The 26,514-nt window shown below is 39.1% G+C and overlaps 1 protein-coding gene across 50 annotated transcripts in view; it reads left to right on the forward strand.

Moving 5' to 3' along the window:
• EPB41 (erythrocyte membrane protein band 4.1) overlaps positions 1-26,514 on the forward strand; it is a 193,891-nt gene that overhangs the window by 155,925 nt on the left and 11,452 nt on the right. For 39 of the 50 annotated variants that reach the window (XM_048221912.2, XM_057305293.1, XM_048221913.2 and 36 more), the window contains one exon: positions 23,303-23,431. In XM_048221912.2, coding sequence (XP_048077869.1) covers positions 23,303-23,431 — 129 coding nt within the window. Of the gene's footprint in view, positions 1-1,077; positions 1,494-21,638; positions 22,089-23,302; positions 23,432-26,514 lie in introns of those variants that run through there. The other 11 variants (XM_048221903.2, XM_026516854.4, XM_026516857.4 and 8 more) reach the window with 2 other exon arrangements.

The raw sequence follows: 26,514 nt of genomic DNA on the forward strand, positions 1-26,514 counted from the left end.
GTATTCAGAGAGAAAATGAATTTAATTGTACCCTGTTCTTTTTATGTTGTCTTTCTTCTCCCTCTTTATATTCTTTTAAAAATCATTATAATTTTGCATCCTTTCTTTTCCTTTTTTCTTTTTTGCTGACCAGTCCCCCAGCTACTTTCTCCCTGATACATATCACTTAGGGGTGTGCAAAGAACCTGTGTCGAAATTCCAAACTGACCAGAGAAGGCTGGCCCAACTGAGAGAACTTAGAGCCAAGTTTTTCCTTTCATAGATAACATCTGTCTTGACTAGATGGCAGAGCATAGAAATTGTCGGGGGAGAAAAACTCAATTGGACAATTGGAAAAGACAACTTACCTTAAAAGTGTCAAAAGTTCTTGCTTAATGTGATATATAAATCTTCATGATGGTTGTTATTACTATTATTTTTAATCATGATTCTGCAAGAGGGGGAGGGAGTTTATAGTTGTTGAGATTTGTGGGGGGTTTTTTGTTTGTTTTTGGTAGACCTTGGAGGCACGTAGAAACTTTTATACTTTTGTTTTTCTTTTGCGATCTTTCAAATGTATGGGATTAAGATTTTTATTCCCTTGAGCAAAAGCTAATTGCCATACTGAATGAGCAGTTTTTTAAGTCTATATGAAGGGATATGAGGATAACTTTTTATATTCTGCCATTCTATTTGTAATAAAAGTAACTTTTCCAATGGCGAGAAGAATGCTTCATTATTGGCTTTGCCCAAGTGATCTAAGAAAAATTGGCAGCACTAAAACAATGACAAATGACCCAAAACTCATCTGTGAGTATCCTTGAAGGAGGAACAAATACTACAACTAAGGAAGTCAAGTAATTGCTTGAACTCTCAGGACTTCTAATGTTCATTCATTCAAAAAATTACCTATTGAATACGCTACTGTGTTATAGAAACTTTGCTGGGATAAATTGCCAAAGTAAGGTGAAATAAAGAGTGGCCCCAAAGATCTTCCCAAAGCCTTTGCACATCCCCAAGTATCATTTTTGAGCATTTTTCCATCTGTCATTTTGTTCATCTTTCTCTGTCTTTCTTGATCTTCTACCGTGAAAGCAGACACAGGAACGTGCTCTGTTAGTGCAGGATGAAGAGAAAATTAAAAGGCAAGAGAGATCTACTGAGAGAGCCTTGCCCCAGCAAGACAATGAAGAAATTCTTCCCAAGGTTTCTATTCCAATCCCTGAGGATCACAAGTCTCTCAAAAAGTGCCGCCTCTACTCTAGTACTTTTCCATCTCCTCGTATTCCTTTCATGATGTCTTTTCTTGTGATTCTTGCGTTGGCTGTTTGGTGGTTGGTCTTTCTGTGATCGGGAACAGGGTGCTCATCTGAAATGTCAAGACTAAAACCATTGAACTTTTGTCATTTACTTCTGTGTTATCTCCTGTATGATACCCTCTGATCTTGATAGTTCACTGTCCTAGGGAAGCTCTTTGTGATCATTTTTCTGTCAATAAAGTGTTACTCTTTGTAGAGTGTGTATTGTGGGGTCCAAAGGAGTAGCAATGGATTGCCCAAGCCAGCTTTCCTCGCTGACGTTGAACAAGTTCAGACAAATCAGATTTAAGCATACGACAGTTGGTATTTTCCCCAAGAGGTTTAACTCTTATCCTGCATGTTTGTATTGTTCACTGCTGTTGTGTCCTCCTCTCCAGTGTTACACGCAAAGCAGGATACTCTGTAGAAATATTTGATGGAATATTTCCTAATCTTCTATAGTCATTTGTGTGGCATGGGCTCTGTAGTTTAAGAAAAAAAAATTCAACTTGGTAATTTTTCAAAAGCCTTAAAATGATACGTTTGAATCTATGAATCCATAACCACTCCTTTTCTTGAGATATCAAACCAGTGTATACAAAGGCCTTTTTTGGAAAAGGGCTTTTGACTTCTGTGGCCTTCTTATGTGTATTTCTGAAATGTACACGGAAAAACACCTTTATCCTGCCTGGTGTATAGGAGGGATCTGCAAAGGTTAAATGCCAACTTTTCACAAGTAGAATGTTGATGGTTTGAGGAAAATGGTGCTGGTGCCCCTTAGCCTCCAGCCAGGGCTGAATTTCCAGACCACTGTACCCATCTTTAAAAGTCCTAGAATACAGGTTTATTTAAGATCTGTACATAAATATACCCTTCTCTGAATTAATACTGTTACTTCTTTATGACTTAAGTAATTATATTGCTAGAAGCAATGTTTAGCCATTATCACAAGCTTAATATATATATTGATATATTCTGTTTTCCTGGTAGACTTCAGACCTGTTTATTCTTACATTTGTGTTGAAATTAATTGTTTTTAATTGATGGCCTTGTGAGCTAAGGTTCTGTCGTGACAAGTATATGTCCCTCTGTTTGCATGTTGATTTTTAAGGCTTCCCTGAAGTAAATGCGAGTGTGCTCTGTCTTCACAACACAACTCCGACGCCTAACCTGTGGTTTTTTACCTCAGTATTAATGACATCTTGCATGTAGCTTACTTTTTATGGCACTTGAATGTACCAATATGGATGATTTGGTTAATGTTGTCTCAAATATTTGTTTTGAAATCGGAGTTCACGGGGTTATCAAACTGAGATTTTTGCACTTTGTTTTACTTCTCAATGCTTTTTAGTTGATGAAACTTCTAAACAAGACTTTTTGTTTTTTAAATGATGGCTTCTTACAGGAAAAAAAAAAAAAGAGGGAGAGAGAGAGAGCAAGAACACTAATGCCAAGAATCTTTTGTCCTTCAACACCCACCACGATTCTATTTTCTCTGGAGACATGTAGAAGTAATTCTCTGGTATTTCCTGAAAACTGCTCTTCTGTCATCTTAGGCTTTCCCAAAAAATGGGAAAAGAAGTAAGGGGCGGGTTGAATTTTAAAATCTGTTATGGGTGTTATCTTTCATGTCACAGGCTATGTCTGTTTATAACACATATTTTGTAACTAAGCCTATTTCTTGGTTCACTCATAATTAGGAAAGAGAGACTTCAGTCAGCCTGACACATTGCAAAGCTGTCCTCTGACACAGAAAGTGATCATCAGAAGTACTCCCCTTTATCTTTGAAATAGAAATGTAGGAGCTTTCCATATGAAATAACAAAACTATATTGGTTAGAGTCTTTTAAAATTTTTTCAGGGAACCGAAAAGGAAATAATCAGGATTTTATTGATACTTTTATAACTGTTTACGATTATATTTCCAGTTTTCATCCTGGTACACAGCTTTTTATTAATTGTTATTATAAACTTCACCTTGGATTTGTTTCCCTTTGTGTTAGAGTTATTCCAAGTCCCTTAAAAGTCTAGCATAAGCCAATGATATTTTTCATTTTTTTGAAGTGCAGCAGGAATCCTCAGAGATCCTTATTGATAGTTAACGGAGAGGCCCTTTCTTTGATTAATAGGTAAGAATGGTTGAGAGGAGAAGGGCCAAGCCTTTGTATTGGATTAAGCTGGTCAGTGCAGGTTCAAAGATATACCCATCACAGTTGTCAGAGGAAAAATAGTAGACATTACAGCTTTGTATTAACTAACATTAATACTGCTGAGATTTGTAACAAAGCTGTAAATAGTCTTAGTTTCCTTCTCATTTCTCATTCCGTTCTGAATGCCAGAGACAGAGCCAAATCACTGTGTATTGGTTTTATCCTGGTTCAGCTTCTTAATGGCTGGTTGATAAGTAAAAAAAAAAAAAAAAAAAAAAAAAAAAAAAAAAATTGGACTAAAGGTATCAATACAGACCAGTAAAAAGTCTTGGGTTTATATTGCCTTGGTTTTTGCTATTAATCATTTCCAGGGTGACTCTGAGAAGTTCACTTAATTACTTGGTGCCCAGATTTCCACCTAGTAACATAGAGACAAACCTACCTCATGAGAATGAATCTGTAACGTGTTGGTTGTTGTTCATTTCTTGGTCTTTTGGGGACTGGGAAGATGAAAACTTAAAAACAGACATTAATTTCTTGGAATTTTTCATATGAAAGCAAGCAGTGAAATAGTTGTGTTGATTTCCATCTGCTTCTTACTGGTATTTGACCAAGCACTTAAAACTACTGAAGGTAGAAATGTCTTTCCAAAGTCATCATACTCTTAAGCAATTCATCTTATCCTTATGGTATTCTTACAGTGGCCCAAACTTGAAAATAAACCCAGCATCAATCCTTTAACCATTTTCTTATGCTGACACTTAGAATATGAAGGCGATTCAGTTCACATGGATCCAGTTTTACAACTTGTTTACGTCTCTGATAAAACTTGTGAAGGGAGAAGATGCTGACTCTGTTGACAAATATTAGATTGGGGATTTTCTGTGGATTAGATTTCCAGTCATCCTAGATCCTAGTACATTTCTTTCTAGTAAATGTTGTAAATTTTTTCTCTGAATTTTCTGTGGATATAAGCCAATTTACTGTCTCCTACATTCCTAAGTTACTTTTGTAATATTTCCTACAGATAAGCATGGAGAATACACCAGGCATAAGAGGTTTGCTTATTTTTTAGAAGGCATTAGCAAGCAAAATTTATACTTGGGCTTTACCTAGTGATCACGTATTTACAAAAGGAAGACAAAATTAAAAAATAGTATGAGACACTTTCGCATTGTTGCTGGCTTTTTATTCCCCCAAAAGTATTGAGTATAGTAGAGATATATAGAATTTCTCTACAGTTTCCTTCCCTTGTATTCTTCACAGAAATTGTTAAATCCCAAACTTCTTTACAGCGTTCTGTACCACACTGAGAAAAAAATGTCGCTTGTTTTCATTGCACTCAAACTAACCCTGTTGTTTGTAATTTTGGTACTAGAAATGGAGAAGAGTCCTTGTTCTATTCTCCATTATGCATGGCATGTGGGATAACTGTATCGGCCTCCTCCGCATTATAGTGGATAGTGGATCAATGAGTCTGCTCTCATTTCTGTTTCTGTTACCCCTCATGCCTTAGGATCTCCTTCTTTACTGAAGCAGAGCATGATACAAACATTGGTGTGGACCTGGGATTGGGCACCAGAAACGGTTAAGAAGGTATGACTGTTAGAGTGAGGAAGCCATGTAAGGTTAGACCAGAAGGCGATCAGAGGTGGCTGTGACAAACAATTACAAATTCGTAGAGTATTTCACTTCATAAATGAAATTCTTATCATACTAGAACTTGAAAGACAAAAAGAAGTAGTTTGTTACTCCCACAGATCAGAAATACAGGCTAAAAGCTAAATAACTTCAGTCATTGCCTAACTAAATGTGTGGGTGACAGGTCGTTGAGGAAGTGTATGCTTTAGGAATGCTTTTCTAATCTTTTGTGATTGATGTCCTAGAGGGTAGCGTTCCCCTTTATGATAGTAAGAATCCTGTTTGCAGTAAATAATAAAATAAATCTAACATTTCAAAGATTAGAGGGCAGGAGAAGCATGGATCCCAACTATCTCTTCAGGTACCCCCCCCCCCAGTCATTAAAGGGTGCAGTTTAGTCTCTCATTTTCTCCTCTACTGTCTCCTTAAAGAAGAGTCTTCATATGTACAGGATCCTGTCTCAATAAAACACAGAGACTAAGAATTAAGGGGAAACCATGGTTACTGCTATGCATTTACTCATTGCCCACTAGGGCAATGTATTGCAGAGTTCAGAGAGGCAGCGTTATCAGAATTTTAGGTTTGGATAAGCCCCTAATCCAACTCTTCTCCACTCCAACGCTTGACTCTTCTGTACAATATCATTTAGTGATTTAAAACCATTTATAGACTAAGTGGTCTCTAGCCTCCCAAGATATAGCACACTACATCTTTGGACATCTCTGATTTTTGCATATAAATCATTCTTATATTAACTCAAAATCTGTTTCCCTATAGATTTCAATTCTTGGTCCTGATTGGAGGCCTTCTGAAGAATTTCCTATCTTCCATATTATAAGCTCTTCACATAATTAACTATAACTCCCATGTTGGAATTAGTCATAGCTCTTGCCCTCAGATAACTTACCATCTGATGTCCAGATCTGCCCCAGTCTTCGCCCCAGCATGTTATCCTCTTTCTTCTTTCTTTTTCTAGCTGTCCTTATTTTATCAGCTCTTTTTCTCTTTGGCTCCGTTGCCCATGGGTTGCTTGCCAATGGTTTATTCATCTTATGTTCTTACCCGTTGACTTGCCCTCTCTCTTAAAAAGAACATCTTGAAATTCCTGGAAATCCTCAAGCTTCTTCATAGATGACACAGGCACGTGGGATTTTTTTTTTTTTTTTTTTTTTTAGATGAAAGAGTGGAGGTGGGATAGTTCTGTAGCTTGGGGAACTTCTTGTAGCCCAGAATCTGTTGACAAGACAGAATCGCTATTCTATTTTGAAGAAGCATACCGCCACAGCCTGCATTCTAAGTTTGCTTGCCTTCTCTGACTGACTAATCTTTACATACTTTAGCACCCACGTGATTTAATTTATATCATTGTGATATGATAAACTTATGGAAACTTACTTCCTGTTTAACATTCTGGTTATGGCTTAGATCCCCACCAGAAAAAGTGGTATTAAAAATTTGAAATGTTGTTAGTCCATCTCTTTTAGCTTGTACCTGTCTCCTCAAAACTGTGAGATTCTCAAAGGTGAGAGGCTTTGTTTTATTCATCTTTGTTTGCCAGTCCGTCACCTTTGTATCCCAGATATGTAACAAATAATTGAAATTTGTTAAATTGGATTGAATGATCAGTCACAGATGGTAATGGATAAACTCGAACTTTTCACGTAGAATCTCTTTTATTGGAACACAAATTTGTGCCAAATTAGTCACCATACGCCTAATCAGTATATGCGAGTAGCCCGAAAAACCCATATATGAGCCAGAAGCCACTATTTCTCTTATTAATTCTGTCGTATGGTCCGTGGTTTCTTCGAAGAATTTACTGTGGTAGGTGTCAGTCTCTCTTGTGAATGCCTCATAATTTGGTTCAATTAAAAGCTCTTATCCATTTACCAAAGGTAACAATCAACTGTTTTCCCTATGGAAGGTATTATTGAGACTGGGGGCTTGTTTGTATGAATAAATTCATCTCGGAGTGTGATGCCATAAAGGGAACCTGATATTTGACAATTTGTGTTTATCTAAAATACATTGCAGAGAAGAGTTTCTTTTTTCTTGTGTTTCACATAGTATAAAAGCATCCAATGTATCAAACTCTTGTGATATCAAGGGTTTTGTATATCAGATAGACCAGGAGTTGGCAAACTTTTTCTATAAAGGTCCAGATAATACATATTTTAGGCTTTGCAGGCCTTACGGTCACTGGTGTAACCACTCAACTTTGCCATCGTATAGTGAAAGCAGCACAGACAATAAAACAATGAACATGAACGTATTCCAATTCAGACTTTATTTATGGACACTGAAATTTGAATTTCATATCATTTTTATGGTCACTAAATATCATTCTGTGTTTTCCAAACCATTAACAAACATAGAGCCGTTTTTAGCTCATAGCAATACAAAAACAAGGAGTGGGCTGGATTTGGACTGTTGGCTGTACTTTGCTAACCCCTGATAGGGGTCCAGAGAATCAGAGAACTGATTAATTTACTCTTTCTGCCTTCCTACTACTTGAAGAGCTGTAGAAGCTCTTTGCATCTTTGTTCAGTGCTGAAGTATTTGTGGTCTTATTTATGACTAGAATTGGAAAACAAAACACAAGGCATTTGTTTCTATTTATTTAGCAGTTGGGGTGCACCAGAACGGTAATCTAACATATCTGTAACCACCGCAACACCCCTGCCTTCGTCAGTTTTCCAGATGGTTCGATGTTAACCGTGCTCTTAACATACTTCGTGATGAATTCGGCTAGCCCCTTGGTTTGGTTTGGTTTGGTTTGGTTTTCAAGGGTCTGCCTTCGTTTTCCCCTAAGGAATAAAGAAACAATTTCCAGATTCACTTTCTGTTTAGATAGGTTTTAGAGATAGCTAACAAACACGGTAAAGGAAGTGAAATGCTTTTTACTCTGAAGTTTCGGTATGCCCTAGTGTCTCGAGCAGTTGTATAAATTTAAGGTTGGGAATCTAAGGAAAACATTTTAGAAGGGTTCCTCTTTCTAAATAAAGAGATTTCCCTAAGAGGAATTCCCCCCGGTTCAGGACCTGTTGGGGCGGTATTTACCAATAAGTCAGAATAAAATAAATTGATGTTCTTTCGCAAGTGTCTTTGCTTCCTAGTTGACGTGGACGTGAATGTGTTCTGGAGGATTCCTTTGGTCTGTGTTTAGCTTTGGGAGGTGCTTTCTAATAAGTCTGTAAACCTATGTTCCTTTCCGGTCCCTGGTCCAGGATGCTTCAGATCTAACACTAGGCTGAATACATTGTTTGTCCCTTAGCAGTTCAGCAAGGTATTTAACCCTAAAGAAATCTGCTAAGAAATTCTCTTTTGGAACATTTTCTTCGATATTTTTCTCACGTTATTTACTGTTAATATGTAAATTTATCATGAATAAATCTTACTGAAAATCTGATTCTGGTTGATAGTAGTCATTAAGGAAGTAGGAGCCAGCAATGCAGTATATAGACCCACTTAAAAAAAAAAAAAAAGGAAAAAAAACCTGCTTGGGGGGATTAGCAAGAAATATTGTTAGCCAGTCTTTCCAGAAAAGTTTCCTTGTTTTTCCATATTTTCACTCTTCTCTATGTCCCAATAGTTGTCTTTTGCTCAGTCCTAAAGCAGAGATAACCTTGACATGTGTTCAGTTCTTAGAATATTAATGTTTTAAAGTCAGATTGGAACTCATTTGACTTACTTATACCAAGTGTTATAAATAACTTTTTTCTAACCATCTTAATTAGTCACTACAACACATGTAATTGTCGCATCTGTTAGAAGCATTTTTAATATGCTGAGTTTGTCTTTTGTTTTTTTTTAAAAAGCACTCTACAAATTAGTGGTTATTAACCATCCAGTATTGCCACTGCGATCATAGTGAAGAGAGAAGAATGCAGTGGGTGTGGCTATGTGGGTGTGAGGAGAGCGTGCTCCTGTAAGGTAGAACCAACAGAAGGTATACCACTTTATCTTTCACTTCACCTTGGGTAAACCTTATCTCTTATGTTACTTTCCCAGCTCTAGATTCTATTGTATTACCCAGGTAATCACTTAAAACCAACACTCCACATTTTGAAGTGGTCTGTTTACGAGCTCAAAGTATGTACTTCATGGCCACGTCTGAGTAGTATAAAATTTTGAAGAGTTTCTTCAAAGCCGTGTTCTTTTTAAGAACTTGTTGAAAATGTTAACATGGAAAGTCATTTTCATTGTTACAGAATTTTTCAGGAAGAGGAGACACAGCTAGTTAGTATCCAATAATAGTTTCCTGTTGTACTTAGTTCTGTGGAATCAAGATGCTATTTTCTAGATAATAAATTGGGCCGTAATATTTTTTTAAGTACTTATTATGTCTATAATCATTTTTGGAATTGGGACTTCTGAGAAATCCTGCCGAATATATTTAATTGTGTTCCATACTAAGTGATCAGAGTCTTTGTACTGGTTATAATTCCTTCCTCTTCATCTCCATTTCTCTATCTCAGACCTTCTTAGTATCTTGAAATAAAATCGACCAACCAAAGGCTTCTGCTCTCCTAGACATGTTTAGTATAACTTTTAATATTTGCTGAAAACTTTGACTTCTATAGCTCTATTCAGGTTTGAGAACACTCATATGATCTGTGGAGTCCTTGCTGGTGAGTGCACTGTTAAGGCAAAATTTTCTATTACCTAATAGATAAAATTTTGCACCAGGCACTGATTTCGAAGCTGTTTGCTTTTACAGTCACCTTTTCTGGGGATAATCTAATAACAGCACTATTAAGGAAAGTATAAAAACTATGTTTGAAGGATAATTGTCATTGGCGAATTTCATTTGCTGGCATTTGTGAGAGGCTGCATTATGGAGTGATTTTCTTATAATAAGCAGTTTTACCAACTGTAATTTAATGAAGGCCAACATCTAAGTAAGCTCCTTTACCCAGATGTAATCTTTATATGCCAGAGAATAGCAATCAACCAGGAAAATGACTCAAGTTTTGTGGAGAAGCTAGTGAGCACTACAAGGATGTGTTTCTAGCTAGGGTCCAATAGCATACTAACTTTATTTTTTAAAAAAAGTGGGGGTGGATGTAGCCAAGAGAGAAAATTTAGAATGAAGGGAAATGTATTGCAAGATACAGAATGGCACACTAGAGAGGAAAGATAGAATTTTTAAATCATCTTTGCTAGCCACATGGTTACTCTGTTGTTAGTTTATCCCCATCCTGAGTGTTTGCCATTCTAATGTCCTTTTTCAAACTGTCAGCTGGCCTGAGTTTTCCACTGAAAGTGTACCAAAACTATTATTTATGAGGCTTTGGGGGGTAGGGGGGGGCCAGGGAATGATTTTCTTTTTGGTGATTTTTTGTTCTTTCTTCATCCGTTTCCTTTTTTGGCTGAAGAATGGGCTACTGCTGCTTGACTTGTCATCTTTATGTGCTGTTTATACGTGGCTTTTACAAAAGAAGCTATTACCACATCTGATTTATCTTTTATTGCAAGTGCCCATATAAAAGCATTTAACGAAATTTTTTAAATCACCAGCTTGATGTTCCTACTGAATATTATACAAATACAGGAAACACCAATATTATTAATTTTCAAAATGGGAATAAGATTAAATGTTGATACTAAATTAATGTATAAAGACATATGTTTTGGGTTTTTTTAGAGCTCTTCCCCAAGGCATTTAAAGCCGTTCTTTGCTGAAACATAAACTTGCCATGTTTTGTTAAAGAGAAGAATGTAGAAACAAAGCACTCGCAATTAACTGATCTAATCAGGATTGGATCCTACATTTTTTAGCTTGCATGTTGCAGACCGTTTGGGGGTATTATTTAAACAGACTGTTGATAAGTTAAGTGACTGTAATATTTATCGTTTGCTTTAGTAAAGAACCAGGAGCTGGACACTACTGCTGGGTATCTTCATTCTGTGCTTAGCAAGATAACCTCGAATCCTGCTGGTTCTGTGGGCATTTGCGGTGCAGAACATTTCTTACTGGGTTTGCAAAGCAAGGGTAATGTGCTCTGTGGGTGTATGTGTGTCTGTGCACAACTCTGTCCCTCAGTCCCTTTGCCACCTTCTGCTCACTCCCTTTTTCTTATCAAATTTATTTTTTTAATTATGTAAATCTTGTTAAAAAGTCTAACGAATACCCAGATCCCCTTTTTGTGACATACAGAAACACTGATAACCGTTCAATGTATTAACTTTCCCTGAGGTATTTGCATTTGAACAGGCCACAAAGTCATTGCAAACATGATAACATTACGGAGCTGATTGTATCCTTGAGCAGTACGTGTAGGGCCAGTCCTAGGTCTCTGGTAAAATCCAGGAGCGCCTGGCTGGCTCAGTCGAGGGAGCATGTGTTTCTTGATCTCAGGGTTGTGAGTTCAAGCGCCACATTGGGTGTAGAGATTACCTAAAAGAACGGTAAACTAGAATGAAGAGAATGTAAAAACCAATGGTAGTTTAATAGATGTGGTAGATTTAGGATTCCATTGTGGAAAGTAAGTATAGAGGTTAATATGCTAAATCTTAAACTCTTTTTATAGAAAATTTAATAATTTCAGGAAGCAAAATCTGTGATAGTAACATTGATATGATTTGGGCTTAGAAAAAGCAGTAAATCTATTGAACTTTAAAATGGTTGTAAATTTTGTGACTAATCAGAACTGTTTTTCCTAATTTTCTTTCTTAATAGACAGTATACATCTCAAAACTATTTGAAGTGGCCTGTCTAGTGTTTTACATGAGGATGTTGGCTCAGGAGTCTTTATTAAATATTCTCATAGAGTGCCTATTTTAATTCTTATATTCTGCCACAATTTCCTTCTTCAAATTTCTGTCTGGCTGAGAACTTGCTAAGCCGAAAGGAAGACCAGCTTTAGTTAAATCTATAGGATTGGCCCACTTTGGGTGCTCGGGAAACACTTCCAAGTAGAGACTAGGTGTCTATTGCTCTGGTTCATGTTTCTTTGCAAAAAGTAAAATGTTAAGGAATAGAGTACAAAGACATATAGTATCTAGTATTTGCCTATCACTTCATTGTGCACACCTGTACAGTGAACCCTCATAATAACCGTAAAAGTGCTGTTCTTGCTTCATCTGATAAAACAGAGTCTCAGAGGTTGAGAGGTCTGCCCAAGAACAAGCAGTTTTTAGTGAAAGAACTGGCACTGGAACCCAGGTCTTCGATGCTTCAGCCCGGTGACATTCTGTCATGCCACAGCTGTCTCCTAAGTCACTCAGTCCCCAAATGAAATATGGTAAAAGTTACAGAGTGTGAATTAAGGAGAAGGTTGGACTTTGTGAGACCCTAATGATTTATGAAACTGGGTATTAAAAATGGCTTTCAGAAAAGAAAATGGTTCTCTAAGATCCTGAAGCCACCGATTTATTAATGCTGGACTCCCTTTAAGTCTCCCAGGTTGAGTCCTACAGAATGTCCCAGAACCTGAAATACGATCTCTCTCAGTGTATAGGAACCAGAAGATAAGGATGAGAAATGAGGCCTTGCCTGTGGTTGAGACAGAGGTGTCAGGGCTTTTGTTTGGCCCTGGGGATGACCTGGTTTCTGGTATTAAAATCATTCAATAGGGGCGCCTGGGCGGCACAGTCGGTTAAGGGTCCGACTCTTGATCTCAGCTCGGGTCTTGATCTCAGGGTTGTGAGTTCAAGCCCCAGGTTTATATATTTCATAAACATATAAAATATATTTATTATTAAAAATAATAAAATAAAAAGCAAATAAAAAGCATTCAATTAAAGAAATTGAACTTTTTAGAAGAAAATAATTAGTAGTTTCCTTTACATGTTTATTGGAGATATTTAGATCAATAGCTTAAATTCCCATTAATTAAATCAAACCTCACACACTATGTCAAAAGAAAACTAGGTGGATATCCAGAAGGAAACAAACCAAAAATACCTCATTGTCAAACCAAATGACGTTTTGTATCTCTAAGAATTATTCGAGCTTCATCAGAAAAAGTATTTTTGGTGTTCTGTGCCTGAGTCCCTCAGTGTGTTTATGTCAGAGTGAAACCCTTGCTGATTTGGAGGAGAGTGTTTCAGACGGTTTAAGATGATGTTGGTAAAGTGGGTTAGGTCAGGATATTCATGCAATTTAGTGACACAGTTTGTATTTTGGTCTGGCTGGACAATGAACATTTTTTTGCAGTTATTATTTGTGTTCCTTACTTGTCAATTTCATTCATTCGATAAAGTAAAATGTCACCCTAGCATGTTAATGGCCCTCTCAAAATTTGTCTTGTTTTTAGCAAGTAAGAACACCCATATTTATTCATGTTTGTCTATACTATCCATTTGAACATGGACATATATGAAGATACATTTTTCACAGGTATTCTAAAGTTAGATCTTTGGAAACATTGAATAAAGTACTAGGGAAAGGCATTTTTTTGCAAACTCAAAATTCAGCATATATTGATTCCCGGGATCTCATTAGGAGTTAACTTTATAACTGACATGATTGTTTTCTTCTTTCTTTCAAAAGTGTTCTGTTAACAAATTCTGCTTGTGTGGACTCAGTAACATCACTAACTGGCTTATTTTGGTGCTTCATGTAAACAGTATCATACTGAGAATGCACCAAAAAATTAACAAGACACTGTAATTAAACTTGAGACCAGCTCTGATAAAAGTTGCCTTCTCCCCCAAGGTTCCACCACCATCGCCACCACCACCAGATACATTTTTCTTGTGTAAATATATTTAACTGCCATCTGTACATATCTTTGTCAATATCTTCAACTAAATCTAAGTACCCTAGGATTGGATCGCTTCTTTCTTTCATCTGTCCCCAAATCACCTAAAAGACGTTTCTCTTGTGAGATGGCAATTAAACAACTGTTTATTGAATTTTTGCAGTCATTCCGATGTTTTATACTTGATTCCAATAAAACAAGATTTAAACCTGAGGTGCAGGGCACTCGGGCAAAAAAAAAAAAAAAAAAAGAAAAAAAAGTATAAATCATTCTGATTGAAGTGATAGTGTTGATTCGTAGCATATATCACTTAATCTAGACTTACTGCTTAGATCAAGTTTTAGGGTTCTTTGATCTTTAATATTTTATATTCCCAGTTGCTATCATGACTGGCAAGAGAATGATAATTTTCTTTGCATGTCTTTACTGGTTTCAGAGGCAGGTTATCTAATAAGAAAATCTACTAAGGAATTAAGTCACAGATAGAACCATATTTTCATTCACATTCCTGAGAATAACCCTGCCGTCTTTATTATTTTTTTTTAAAGATTTTATTTATTTATTTGACAGAGAGAGACAGCCAGCGAGAGAGGGAACACAAGAAGGGGGAGTGGGAGAGGAAGAAGCAGGCTCATAGCGGAGGAGCCTGATGTGGGGCTCGATCCCAGAACGCCGGGATCACACCCTGAGCCGAAGGCAGACGCCCAACGGCTGAGCCACCCAGGCGCCCCAGCCCTGCCATCTTTAAATCAGAAAACATTAAACAAAATATAATGAAGCTACACCTTAAAGCTGAGCTGTTTCTTTTCCACCCAGATACCTTAGGTCCACAATTATTGACTTTGACTTTCAAAATCCACTTGCCAAATTACTAAGGTTTTATATTCTCCTTATAAAAGAGAATGTTTATATTAGTTACCAGTTGCTTATATTACTTACCATTCTTTCTATTAACTACTTTTTCTTTTAGGAAACTCTTTTAACTGTTTTTTTTTTTTTAAGATTTTATTTACTTATTTGAGAGAATGAGAGATAGAGCACAAGTGGGGAGGAGAGGGAGAAGCAGGCAGCTCCATGAGGGGCTCAACATGGCGCCTGACCCCAGGACCCTGGGATCATGGCCGGAGCCGAAGGCAGATGCTTAACAAACTGACCCATGCTGGCGCCCCTATTTTTAACTTTTTAAATGGTTGGAGGACCTTAAGGATTTATCAGCACTTCATAAATTGTTTACCAGAATCTTCAGGCTTTGCATACTGTCTCATTATGAAACCAGATACAAAAACTTGCATAAGAAAATAATTAAAAAACATTTTTTATAACAAAAGTAATGCATATTCATTTTAGAAAGGTTAGGAAATACAGAAAAACACAAACAAAGAAATTACATTATTTGCAGTTCTTGGGGTGCCTGGCTGGCTCCGTCGGTACAGCATGTGACTCTTGGTCTCAGGGTCGTGAGTTCAAGTCCTACGTTGGGCACAGAGTTTACTTTTAAAAAAAAAATTATTTGCAGTTCTGCTACTACTACTGATATTTTAATATGCCCTGAAGTCTTTTTCATGTGTATAGTTACACACAGGAAAATACTATTTTTAAATGGGTAAGAAATAAAGCCTCGCACATTACCAAGAGAAGGGTTTAGTCTTTTTGAAGTCAGCATTTTTGCCTTCTTCCCTCATTCCAACATTTAAGGATGATCCTGAGGTGAAAGTAGTTCCCTGAAATCACATGGCAAGTCGGCGGTGATACTGCTGTTCGTCACGTGGGTCCTTATTCGATCTTCACTAAAGAGCAGGGGACAGGTGATCAAGTGTGTGGGGAGAAATGGCTACATGGTCCCTCCAGAAAAAAAACTATGGCTTTTTTCTTATGTGGCAAAATTTTAGGAAAGTTTTCCGGATTTATTTTCATTGTGATGCTTATAGGATAAGATGGTCTTGTGAGCATAACTGTGGTTCTTTCATGTATAAATATTCTTTCTAATGTATAAATACCTTGCTTCAGAAATAACCTGAAAAGAAAAATCTCTGCATTGCATTTAATGGAGTGGCAACAAAATGCCTGTAAAGCAGCCATCTCCTGCTCTTCATGATGTCTGGGATCTTTAAGTCAAGGGAGAGGTAATTTATAACTTACACGGGCACATACCTACACAGGGTTTGGTGATCCTGAGACATAATCCTTCTAAATGAATACTTTTCAAGAGAAAACCTTTAGGGAAAACAAAAAAAGAAAAACAACCTTTGTTTTTTTAATCCCCAAAGAAAATACTGAATTATCATACTTAGCAGGAACCATCCACTTTTTAAATAAAATTGAAACATTTCAAATAGTGTTCTCAATTAAATATTTGTCTAACATTCTTGCTTCTCCTAGTCTTGAAACCAACTAGATAGCCTGGCTGTACTCTGTAGGGGCAGCTGGTCTTACTATTGTAACATCGTTCTTCTAGACCCCCCCCATCAGTCCAGATAAGCAACGACTGAATTAGCACCTTTGAATCACTTTACGTCTCAATTTTGTCAGTTACTGTGGGAGGTTCAGATACAGTCCTATATTTGTTCCTACCCTGACAAGATTCCTTTAAAGTTTCCAGGCCAATTTGGGATATGCTCTTGGGCACAGTCTTATACAATCCAGTGGCCCTTGCTCACGGCCACAGCTAAAGGCACAACGCTGTCAGTTAACATTCCTCACTCATGTTGCACGCCCAAGTTTGGGAGTCATGTCACGGAGATTTTATATCTTCTTTTTGTCTCCATCTTTTCTTCTGGCTTTTCAGCCGTCTCCTTATTTTTAAAAGTATAGTGTTGGACACTGAAATCAGACTGTGCTAAGAGGACTCTGGACAATCTTGGTACTTCTCGAAAGTACAGTCACGTTTGATGCACATTCTTTTGAGCATAAAAGGACATGTCCTCTGGTCTTACTTGAAATACCTTGTTGCCATGGAAGAAATGGGCTTTAGAACCAGAAACCAACTTGAGTTTAAACCCTAGCTCCCTCACTTAACTAGCTCGGAGTTGCTTAACCTCCCTGTTTCTTCATCTATATCTCTAAAGTAGAGATAGTGACTACTTCGTAGTGAGGTTGTGAAAAATTAAGTGAGGAAACATATTAAAGTGACTAGTGCACTATCTGGCATGTTGTGAACATGAGTACTGTCAGTTTTCCTCTCATTTTACTGATGTAGGAGATAAAATGCTGGATGGGACAGTGGGTCTGGTCAGGTGGGCCACTCTTTATGTTCTTTCCCTTTTTTTTTTTTTAAGTATGTGTGTGGGAGGGGGTGCACAGGGAGAGAATCTTAAGCAGACATCGCACCCAGCTGACGCCAGGTTCGATCTCACAACGCTGAGGTCATGATGTGAGCCGAAATCAAGAGTCGGATGCTTAACCAACTGAGCCACCCAGGCGTCCCACTTTTTAAGTTCTTTCTACACATGCCTTTTCAGTTTTTAAATAGCACAAGGCCAAGCAGAAGTTCTCAAGTCACCTGGATTTACTGAATATACTTTCAACAAGTTTTTACTGAACATCTGTTATGTGCCAGAAACTAAACAAGAGAGAAACAGGGCTAAGTAACAGGAAATCCTTATCACCACCACCACCACCACCACCACCACCACCACCACCCTCTAAGGAACTCACAGTCAAATGGGAAAGACAGATTACTAAACCAGGAATGACAAGGTGCAATAGGAACAAAAGAGAAATAGTATCTACATACTTCAGGTGCTCGGGAAAACTTCCAGAACTGACACTTGAGCTGAGCATGGACTTCCAGGCAGAAGGAACAATATTGACAATACTTACAAAGGCAGGGAGGCAAAAGAAAGTATGCTCTGTTCTAGGAACTGCAAATAGTTTTGAATTAATGGAAAGAAGGGTGTCTGTGGAGGTACAACAGGGTGAAGCTGGAGAGAGAGGTTGGAGTCATATTTTATTTTATTTTATTTATTTATTTATTTTAATGATTTTTTATTATATTATGTTAGTCACCATACAGTACATCCCTGGTTTCCGATGTAAAGCTCGATGATTCATTGGTTGCGTACAACACCCAGTGCACCATGCAATACATGCCCTCCTTACTACCCATCACCAGTCTATCCCATTCCCCCACCCCCCTCCCCTCTGAGGCCCTCAGTTTGTTTCTCAGAGTCCGTAGTCTCTCATGCTTCATTCCTCCTTCTGATTACCCCCCCTTTCTTTATCCCTTTCTTCCCCTACCGATCATCCTATTTCTTATGTTCCATAGATGAGAGAAATCATATGATATTTGTCTTTCTCTGCTTGACTTATTTCACTTAGCATTATCGGTTGGAGTCATATTTTAAAGTCTTCTCTGTGTCTTACCAAATGGTCTGAACTTTAACCAGAGGCAGTGAAGAACCACTAAAGAGTTTTAAGCTGCAAAATGGAGTTCTCAATGTTTCAGTTTAGAAATAAACACTTTAGGGAGTCCTGGGATTGGTAATGAGCCCGGAGCAGGGCTCCCCGTTCAGCGGGGAGTCTGCTTCTCCCTCTGCCCTCTGCCCCTCTGCCCCTCCCCCGGCTTGCGCTCTCTCTAAACTCTTTAGCCGCAGGGTAGAGGAAGGTTTGAGATGACAAAGAAGGAAGGAAAAAAGCAAAGAAGAAACACTATTTAGGGCATTAGTTAAGTAAGCGAAGTGAGGCATTACACGAGCCTGAATGAAGGTAGTAAACGTGGGAATAGAAACAGATAAGGGCAATACTAAAAGCAATGGAAATGACTTGCAGTAATTTACGGGGGTTGGTGGGTGAGTGTAAGGACGGCATTGAAGATGATTTCAGGGATTCTGGCATGGAAGACTGGCTGGATGATGGTGCCATTTACCAATATCACAGAAACGAGGAAGTAGGGGTGGCAGGTCCAGGCAGCAGCAGAGATGAGCTTAGTTTGGGGCATATTGCATTCCATATGGCTGGGAAGATGTCCAGTACGTCGTTGGCTGTGTCCAGATCTGGACAACAGAGCCAACTGGGGAGGCTGATTTGACCATATGTGAGAATGCTCTAAGTGGTCATCTAACCCAACTATTATTAATTTTCCCTGTATCTCCAGTGACTAACACATGTTAAGTGGTCAGTAAATATTTGTTGAAATGATGTTACTGTAGCTGCGGCTTTTATCAGTGGTCTCCTCTATACGTGGTTTGAAAAAAAAATCATGCTTGATCTAGTTTTACTCAACAGTAGGCAGCTTTGGGCCAGGTGTTGCTGGCCCAAACGATGTCCGATTCACAAATGGCTTCTTGATAATAGACCACTACGTATCACTGGAGCAGACTGGTGTAAAATTGGCTCTAACTTGATTTTCTTCGGTGTTTTCCTGGTTATAAATCAATCTTCTCAATTGTGACAAAATTGGTTGGAAAAGCCGCGAAGTATTTCTCCACGTGAGTGGGTTCGGATGTGCTATTCACAGGGCTACAGCTAGCATACAGCAAGCTGAGAAAGTCTATTTGTTAATTACCAGCTGATCTATTTTTGGACAGCTCTAACAGCTTGTCTGACTCAAAAGAAATGGTGAGAAAAGTGCCCTAGAAAGTGATACAGTATGTAAATAATAACAACTAATTTTCTTGAAGTAAATAAGGCCCTAGTGTATTATAGGTGCTCAGAATGTTGGTTGAATGAAGTGACTGTATATGGTACTTTAGAATTTACGAAGTGCTTTCCCATGTATTATTATTTTTGTTTTGATCCTTAGAACCCCATGAGTTAAACCAGGTATTATTCTCGTTTTAAATATGAGGAAACTCACATACCCTTAGCAAGAATATTTGATGTATCTCTGATTCGTCTACAGAGACAGTTTCTGTTGTCCTTTCTCAATCTCATTTTTCACGCCCTATGTAATCTTCGCAATCAGTCCGTGAAATACCTGCCTGATCCAAATTCAGCTTGTACCAGTCCGAGATGCTCTGGAGTTGACAGTTTCAAGATGGCTTAGAAGTAAAGTTGGCCTGGAATTCTTGAGTGGGGCGCATCTTTCCTTGCCGTAATAGGGCACTGGTGTATATTCATCACAATGTAGGTTGGTTTACAAGTTCAGGAGTGCAACGATTTTTTAAAAAAATCTAATGCATGTGACATGATTTGAGGACTAACATGTGTAAGCTGATCCAAGCATGTGTCATTGACTGCAGGAATACCTTTTTAAAAGAGTCCTTTTCTGTTAGCAACTTACTAGCTAGGTGGTATGTAATATGGGAAGTTGATCTTCCAAAATTTCAGGCCTCCATGGCTTTCTGGGGAGTGCATCCACATGTTTACTTTTCCTGACATTTGGCTTCACTCAGCCTGTTCGTTTTTCAAATGGCTCATATTCTTTTTTTACTTGTGTGAATTCCTTCCCTTCTACCTATAGCACCTTTCTTTAAACTTTAGGATAATGTCCATCCATTGGTGATGTTTTCTTGTCATCCACATTCCGTTGGAAGTACTTATTTTAGGTCTGTTTTTCCTGTGCTGTGAGGCACCTGGCCCAGGACAGAACTGTTTCCAGGACTTACTTCTTAGGGGTGGAGATCGGTCATTCATCTATGAAGAAATATATCTCGGGGCGCCTGGGTGGCTCAGTCGGTTAAGCGTCTGCCTTCAGCTCAGGTCATGATCTCGGAGTCGTGGGATCAAGTCCTGCATCAGGCTCTCTGCTCAGCGGGGAGTCTGCTTCTCCCTCTCTCTCTGCCCCTCCCCTCTGCTTGTGAGCTCTATCTCAAATAGTAAATAAAAAATCTTTTTAAAAAATGTATCTCAGGGCCACCTGGGTGGCTCAGTCATTAAGCGTCTGCCTTTGGCTCAGGGCGTTATCCCAGCATTCTGGGATCGAGCACCGCATCAGGCTCTTCCGCTGGGAGCCTGCTTCTTTCTCTCCCACTCCCCCCTGCTTGTGTTCCCTCTCTTGCTGGCTCTCTCTCTCTGTCAAATAAATAAATAAAATCTTTTTTAAAAAATTAAAAAATAAAAAAAATTTAAAAATGTATCTCAGCTGCTGGGTCGCTTTTATTATGTGTACAAAGAAATACTTCACTATTTTTGATGTTTGATTTCATGACAATGGTTGGATTAAGTTTGTTCTGGATGTAGTCAATGTTTTAATCCCTGCCATCCAAAGTTGAGATTTTAGCTTCTCCATCAGGGGCTAGTATGATGATGATATTTATGGCTTGGAGATACGAAACATTTTTCAACCTGATCAGGCTTCTGGAGAATGTTTTGATTGGCTCATAAATTGCATGGTCTCCTGCGCATAGTAATGAGTTAGGTATTTAGGAATGGCAAAGTCAGCCCTTTAAGTGTGAAGAGTGTATGTTATACAGCGTAGATCATAGTAACACCAAGTGCTTGGTACCGTGTAAGGCACATCAGAATTATTTCTCAGGGGGCGCCTGGGTGGCACAGCGGTTAAGCGTCTGCCTTCGGCTCAGGGCGTGATCCCGGCGTTACGGGATCGAGCCCCACGTCAGGCTCCTCCACTATGAGCCTGCTTCTTCCTCTCCCACTCCCCCTGCTTGTGTTCCCTCTCTCGCTGGCTGTCTCTATCTCTGTCAAATAAATAAAAAAATCTTTAAAAAAAAAAAAAAGAATTATTTCTCAGGTTAACAGGGTTATGGAAATATGGCCAAAATAAGGTTGGAATTGCTTAAGCCACTGATATATTTAGTGAACAGCCGTTGTTCCTTTTGGCTACCTCAGGAGCTAAGATTCGTGGTTTATATTGATACTAATGTTTTTGAGACCTCTTAAAAATCATTGTTGATTCTCAGAGTTCACTATATTCCCCGTGATTCCTAATCTTCTTGCTTTTGTATGTGTTCATTCATTTGTAGAATATAAATGGCATTCGCACAGAGGAGGCGGCTGCCGTGACAAAGGGGCCATCTACCAACCCTGACTCTGAATGGGATGGTCCCAAGCACTCAGTAATTCCTAGTAAGAGCCAAATGACCACCCCGTCGGAGTCTCCGCAAAACTTTGAGTTTGGCTCCCTCTCCATAAGCAGCAAGGAGACAGAAGAGAAGGAGCAGGGGGCAGCTGGCTATCTTGATATTAAGGAAATGCCAAGAGGCTCAAGTGGGGAATGTATAGGAGTGGAGGAAGAGGCCAGTGCTGTAAAGTTCTCAGTATCGCCAGCTTCCTCTCAGCTGCAACTTGGTGAAAAAAAGGCAGAGAGTAGTGAAGAACGTGTTACACCAGGAGAGCCACCTGGAAAGCAAAATGGATCATTTCATGACTCTCGTGTGGGTAACCAGTTCCCCAGCCTCATTCGAAGTTTCCAGGTAGTAACCGATTCAATGATTCAGGTGTAATGACTCACTTTGGGAGAGGGTCAGAATCCGCGCTGTGGAGGAGGTGCTGGTGGTGGTGAGGGCAATCGCCGCTCTGCTTTTTTCAGAATCACAGAATAAAATCGAAGCCCTTGATTACTACAAATAAATTTATTCAGAGAAATTAACTCCATGACTAGAAACGCTTTCTCCCCTGGTGACTTAAAACTCCTGAGGGTGAATTCCAGCTGCTTATCTTTATGAAGCTGGTGTGAGTGGGTTCCTCTTTTCCTTGCTCACGTATGGGCTATGTAAAGAGATGAGTTTCTGAGACTTCTATAATGAGGAGCCATTAGTGTTCCAAGGCCATGCTCAAAAAATTCAAATACTGTTCATTAAAAGAGGCAACTGATTTTTCTTTTTCTTTTTTTTTTTTTAAGATTTCAAACCCAAATAATTATTTCTGTATTGCGGCCACATAGTACAACCCACCACTCCCACTGACCCCACTCACAAGGGCTTCCATGCTCACAGGCACTAATCTCCTATGCTAAGGTGTATGGCCACTTAACTTTGTCACAATCGAATGGTAGTTTTAGGGTGATTTATAGTCTTTGGCAAGGTGAGCTGATGGACAAGAAGCCTTTGATACTCCGCTAATGTGCATTCTTCTGAATTCTGAGATTAATCACCAGGTGGTGGTAGAAGTGATGATTTCTTTCCAGTTTCCCAAATACTGTTCCTTCTCAATAAATCCAAAGTGAATGTCTGACATTGATTTGAAAGAAGTGAATGAATTCCAGGATAAAGTGTTCCAATGCCGTCGCCATTTCACGTCCCATTTGTAGTTAGTGGAGGAAATGTGACTGATTTTCTTAATTATAATGGCACAGTCACAAGGACACACAAGAGTGACGGCTATTTGGCAAACAGTTTTATATTCAAGTTCTGAAGGTCAGTCTAAAGTGTTTTGTATCACTATAACCATCTGATCTTATAGCTTTCCATTAAGGATATGAAAATGATTACAGTAATGCTGTTTTTTACTATCCCTCATGATCTGACACCTCGTCAAGGCGACTCGGAATAGCGTCCAAGTCTTGGGCAGAGACGACCTAGCCCTTCGCTCGATTAGAGCTATCACTTTGATCAGATCAATGTCAGAAGATTAGTTCGCCACAGCCTTCCGAAGACTCTGGTAACTCTGTTTCTTTACTGCTTCACAGCCTCCCCTGGTGAAGACTCAGACCGTCACCATCTCAGATACTGCCAACGCTGTGAAAAGTGAAATCCCAACCAAAGATGTCCCTATTGTTCACACTGAGACCAAGACCATCACTTACGAGGCTGCCCAGGTGGGACATGATGTGCTGTTTCAGTCGCAAAGACTGGAGTAAATACAATAAATAACCTTCTTTCTTTACAGAGTCTCTAATCATTTGCTGCAGATAATGCTAGACTTTTCTGGGGTAATTCTTTTTAGAAGAGATTACTGATCTAGGGATGTCCCAAAGTACTTCATTGAAAGCAGCGTTGTCTTGCATCTGATGGCTTATATCCACCCAATGCTATTAGGGAAGGCAGTCTAATGTTATGGGTTCAGAACGTGGGCTTTGGGTCCCACAAACCTGAGCTCAGGTTCTGGCTCCTCCACTCACTCCAATTACTACAAGTAATTGAATGTCTCTAAGCCTTCATTGCCCCCCCTTCACCATCACCTCTGCTGCCCCCATCCATGATGTTAGTATCTGCCTCATGATTTCATTTTTAAAAAATTTTTTTAAAAGATTTTATTTATTTGAGAGAGAAAGAGAGAGCATGAGCAGAGGGAGAGGCAGAGGGAGCAGCAGACTCTCCACCGAGCAGGGAGCCTGACGCAGCAGTGTTCAAGCCCAGGACCCTGAGATCATGACCTGAGCCAAAGGCAGACGCTTAACCGACTGAGCCACCCAGGCGCCCCTGCCTCGTGATTTTATTATGAAGATTATATAAGATAATGACTCTGTATGGACTGGATTGAGCATCATGCCTGAAAGTGTAAATAAGTAACACCTACAATATAATTTATGGGGCACCTGGCTGGCTCCGTGGGAGGAGCGTGCAACTCTTGATCTTGGGGTTGTGGGTTCAAGCCCCACGTTGGGTATAGAGATTACTTAAAAATAAAATCTTAAAAAAATTATTATAATTTATTACAATTAAATTTAAAATCACACAAGAATTTAGGTATTTAAAATTTTTGTTTAAATAAAAATTTTGTTGACTTTTAGTAAAATTTCTCCTTCGTTATTGGTAATTTGAATGAGCAAAGAGTCACTTTATGTTGAATTGCTTTTTTCCTTTTTTTTTAATTCATAGAAGCCAAAAGTTGGAGAAAGTTTCCCCCCTATAAATTGATAAGTAAATATAAACAGGTATTTGTCGACCCTTTATATGTGTTAGGCCAAAGAAACTAAAATCGGATAAAGAGTTAGACAATATGAGATTGTATGAAAGGTTGTTCCTCCGAGGCTGGCAGAGTCAGGAAAATCCTCTCTGCGGAGGCCGCATTTTGGCTGAGGCCTGTGTGGCAGGAACAAGGCAGCCGTGTGAAGCTCTGGCTGAGTGATTGCACCTAAATCCTTACGGCTAATCCTCACACCATGAAATGGAGGACGATATCCCTTTCAGGAAACGGCGTCCCTTGCCAATTAAAAGCATGTGCTTTGCAATTAGACGAATGGACAAATCCTAGCTCAGCCACATACTAGCTGGATAACATTAAACAAATCACTAATCTCTCACCCCCTCTATTTCTTTGGCTGTAAAATGGGGCAAGTATCATCTTCCATTACAAGATTTGGGGGAGGATTAAGTGAAATGATGTCTGTACAGTGTTCGGTGCATTCACAGAGGCTCAGTGACTGTTAGTATGCTTCTCCTGTCTTGTGGTCTAGAGCGTGGAATTTGGTAAATAATGAGAGGTTGCTTAAAGTGTTTTAGCAGTGGGGATAAAGCAGCATCATTGGAAGATGATTCCTCAGGCTGTGTGCTGAATATTTTAAAGTAGGGGGATGCCTGGAGACAGGGATATGACTAGAGCAAGTCTGGGGAGATCCTTATAAAGAACTGAGGTATAGCTGGAGGAAATGAGAAGAAAGAGCTGTGTCAAGAGAGACAGAAATGAGTGAATAGGACTTGGCAGTACAGGGGATTGAAGAAGGAAGGAATAGGAAATTACTTTAAGATTGTGCACGTCATTAACCAGAGGATGTAAGAATTACTTTCATATGGTAGGAAACTCTTTAAATTGTTACTGCCATGGAAACAACCTAACTAGCCATCAGTTGGGAATAGGTTAAATAAATTATGCTATATCCAATTAGTATAATTCTGCGCAGCTATTGAAAAAAGCTTCTGATGGGATTAATCTGTGTGATAAATTAATAGATAAAAAAGCACGGTGGGGGGCGCCTGAGTGGCTCAGTCAGATAGGCGTCCAACTCTTGGCTTTGGCTCAGGTCGTGATCTCAGGGTTGTGAGATCGAGCCCTGCGTCAGGCTCTGCGCTCAGTGGGGAGTCTGCTTGAGATTCTTTTCCTCCCTCTCCTTCTGCCCACCCCCACCCCCATTCTCTCTCTCTCTTTCTAAAATAAATAAAGCCTTAAAAAAAAAGCATGGTGGAATATGGTGTAATAATATGCTGTTTATAGGAGGGAAAGAGGAGTCTTGTATGTGAATGTATTATCTCCGAATGGGAACGCAAAAAGAAAACCCACAAAGCAGTGGTGGCCTCTCATGAAGGGGACTGGGACTGCAGGACTGTGGTTAGGAGTGGGAGCGAGACTGACATTTCACCATGTTCCGTTTTGAAGTGAATTTTTTTTGTTTGTTTTTGTTTTTTAAAGATTTTATTTATTTATTTGACAGAGACAGCCAGCGAGAGAGGGAACACAAGCAGGGGGAGTGGGAGAGGAAGAAGCAGGCTCCTAGCGGAGGAGCCTGATGTGGGGCTCGATCCCAGAGCACCAGGATCACACCCTGAGCTGAAGGCAGACGCTTAACGACTGCGCCACCCAGGCGCCCCTTGAAGTGAATTTTGTACCATATGCGCAAAAGTTGTTAGGACCAGCCTACCCTCAAAAGCCCACACGATTTGAGTGTAGCCCCTATGACAAAGGGAAAAGGAAGCAGTCATTTAAAAATATACTCACGTGTAAGAGAAGTGGAGAGGCAGCTTGACGTGCTAGGTAAAGCATGTGGGCTTTGGAGTTAGACCTGGATCTTAATTCCAACACTTGCTAGTTTTGTGACCTTTGGCAAGTCACTTAAACTCTTTGAGCCTTAGTTTTCTCTTCTGAAAAATAACTTTATAAGATTAATAAAATAAAGATAGTATTTGCCTGGCATATATAGTAGGTATTTAAAAAATGGTAGCTATGACTATATTATATTGTTAC

Source organism: Ursus arctos, unplaced genomic scaffold (assembly GCF_023065955.2).
Source record: "Ursus arctos isolate Adak ecotype North America unplaced genomic scaffold, UrsArc2.0 scaffold_32, whole genome shotgun sequence".
Classification (NCBI taxonomy): domain Eukaryota; kingdom Metazoa; phylum Chordata; class Mammalia; order Carnivora; family Ursidae; genus Ursus; species Ursus arctos.